Source organism: Sphaeroforma arctica (genome assembly GCF_001186125.1).
Source record: "Sphaeroforma arctica JP610 unplaced genomic scaffold supercont1.1167, whole genome shotgun sequence".
Classification (NCBI taxonomy): domain Eukaryota; class Ichthyosporea; order Ichthyophonida; genus Sphaeroforma; species Sphaeroforma arctica.
Window position 1 is genome coordinate 8473 of NW_014039391.1, and position 2410 is coordinate 10882.

At 37.6% G+C, this 2410-nt stretch overlaps 2 protein-coding genes across 3 annotated transcripts in view; one reads left to right on the plus strand and one right to left on the minus strand.

Moving 5' to 3' along the window:
* SARC_10193 overlaps window positions 1–912 on the minus strand; it is a 4906-nt gene extending 3994 nt beyond the window's left edge. The window contains exon 1 of one of the 2 annotated variants that reach the window (XM_014295771.1): window positions 838–912. In XM_014295771.1, coding sequence (XP_014151246.1) covers window positions 838–909 — 72 coding nt within the window. In that variant the 5' untranslated portion in view covers window positions 910–912. Of the gene's footprint in view, window positions 1–701; window positions 772–837 lie in introns of those variants that run through there. The other variant, XM_014295770.1, reaches the window with a different exon arrangement.
* A 563-nt stretch (window positions 913–1475) lies between these two features.
* The window catches only part of SARC_10194 (hypothetical protein), a 2570-nt gene continuing 1635 nt past the window's right edge, over window positions 1476–2410 (plus strand). The window contains exons 1-2 of the mRNA XM_014295772.1: window positions 1476–1550; window positions 2084–2161. Coding sequence (XP_014151247.1) covers window positions 1542–1550; window positions 2084–2161 — 87 coding nt within the window. The 5' untranslated portion in view covers window positions 1476–1541. The remainder of the gene's footprint in view (window positions 1551–2083; window positions 2162–2410) is intronic.

Sequence of the window (2410 nt, forward strand, 5' to 3'; positions counted from 1 at the left end):
CACACACACACACTATATATATTATATATATATATATATATATATATANATATATATATATATATATATATATATATATATATATATATATATATACATAACATATACATACAGATATATATATATATATATATATATATATATATAGGATATATAGATATATATGCGCATACACATGCATACACACACACCCACACCCACCCACGCCCACTACCACACCACTATATATATATATATATATATATATATGTATATGGTTTCAAAAGTTCAAACTCGCTTCAGACCATGGTCAGGTGAGTTACAGAAGGTAAAAAAGTGATATGTGAAGACAGTCGATCAAACAAGATCATCTGCCATGAGTTTTGCGAACTAAGCTAGTGCGACCATAAATAAAATAGGAGGCTAAGTCACGTACGCGTGATACGATTAGTAGAGAGAGAGAGAGTATCTGTGTAGTACATAAGAACCATCAGGCGATGAGCATGGCTTACGCGCGTATAACTCAGCTTGCCCACCATTGAATAACATGGTTAAGTTGGCTTCTCATTTTAGATATAAAGACCATCGAGCAAGCCATACGGTTGTGACCAAAGATTCAAAGTATATTACACAGAAAACAGATATGTGATATTGAAAAACCCTTTTCGAAGTCCTTTAGCCCAAGACGACGACATGATGAAAGCAAAGGCTATATAACTTACTAGGCGTGAATGATGACTGTATTTTGACACGTGCGTACGAAGTCCACCTTCTGAATTATGAACATACCACAACTTATGACACAGAAACTAGAGTTCGAGAACAATACTAACTATCTCATTATATGTTAACACGTACCTGATCTTGAGATGATGCCATACTGAAACGATGATTATAGGTACTAGACTGGAGAAGCGAGCACGAAGACATCTCTAGTTTATTGATGAATTTTTTTTACCGTGTTGTTTTTCTTCGAAGAAGTAATAAAAGCAGCTTTCCACGGCATTTTCTGTATTTGGAAAGTGATCACAGCGTATACGTTGAACGTATATATATAAGGGTGATATTCAGCTGGTATAGAGTACTATGTAGTGGGGACGAGAGTGTTCGACCTGCTACAGACAAGGCTTGACTACATGGCTGAATACCTCCGATATATTGAACCTCGGAATCCAAATATTGCACCCTCGTCAAGCATACAGGACCAAACCAAAGTAAACGTTGAGCGTATTGTAACAAGTACATATTGTATCAATATTTATCCGCTCAAACGTAAAACGTAATGACACGAGAGAGCTATGGCCTCTATATATGCTCTTTAGTCTCTATATGTAAATATAGTCTGTAGACTTGCTCCTCCAGGGCCCAGGGCCCAGCCCCCCAGCCACGGAGCCATCAGTGCAGCTGCAGCAGTCGCATTTGTATGAATTCTAAGAATGTATGAATTCTAATAATAGCACAGGAAGATATATATACTCACTTTTATAATATATATAGTGCAAGTCCCCATTATATATTGAATACACGTATCAGAGCATTACTGTAGTTTGACGGTCCAGATCATGTTGACGGTATGCCAACGATGAGTTGTATATAGTGTGAGATTGCACTCTCTATATAGCGGCGTCCTTGATGTGTCGTGCCTATAGTTCTTTAAACACCTTTGTACATTTAACTGTACGGATGGGTGAGTTCCTGCGTCAATATTTTACTCGTGGGAGTTGTATCTGGATTTGGATTTGGATTTGGATATTGTGGGAGTTGAATGCCAGTACTTGATGTTCGTTCTTTTTGTGGCCCCGAAATAAGTCCCCTACATTATATCCAACAGTGTGGTTATACAATAATACTGGATTGAGCGTGTTAGACTCGTCTGAGTATATGCTTTGCAGGTGGTTCAATTCCAGCTGTGTACATACCAGTAATAATGCCGGCTTACAAACGGGAAAATTGTACATCATTTGTATCACTTCGTATGGGCTTCATACACAAGAGAATACACAGTCTTCACAAATATCTTAGTGTATTCGTTGAACAGGTTTGAGTTGTGTGAGAGGTTCATTCTAAACTAAGCATCGCAACTTTAAACTTGCATCACTCACAGTCTATGAATTCTCGTTTGGTGGCGCCTGCCGCCAGGTCGCTTTTAAGGCCAACTACTCGAAATATGGCAGCCATAAAGGTATGTATTTGAGAAATTGACTTAATAGGGACGATAGACTCCGTAGAACACGCTTTTGAGTGCTCATACTTGCGGGAATAATCGATACTTGAATATTTATATATATATATATATATATTAGAGTATCGATTATTCCTGCAAGTATGAGCACTCAAAAGCGTGTTCTACGAAATACATACATATATACATATATATACATACATACACACACACACACACACACACACACACACACACACACACACACAC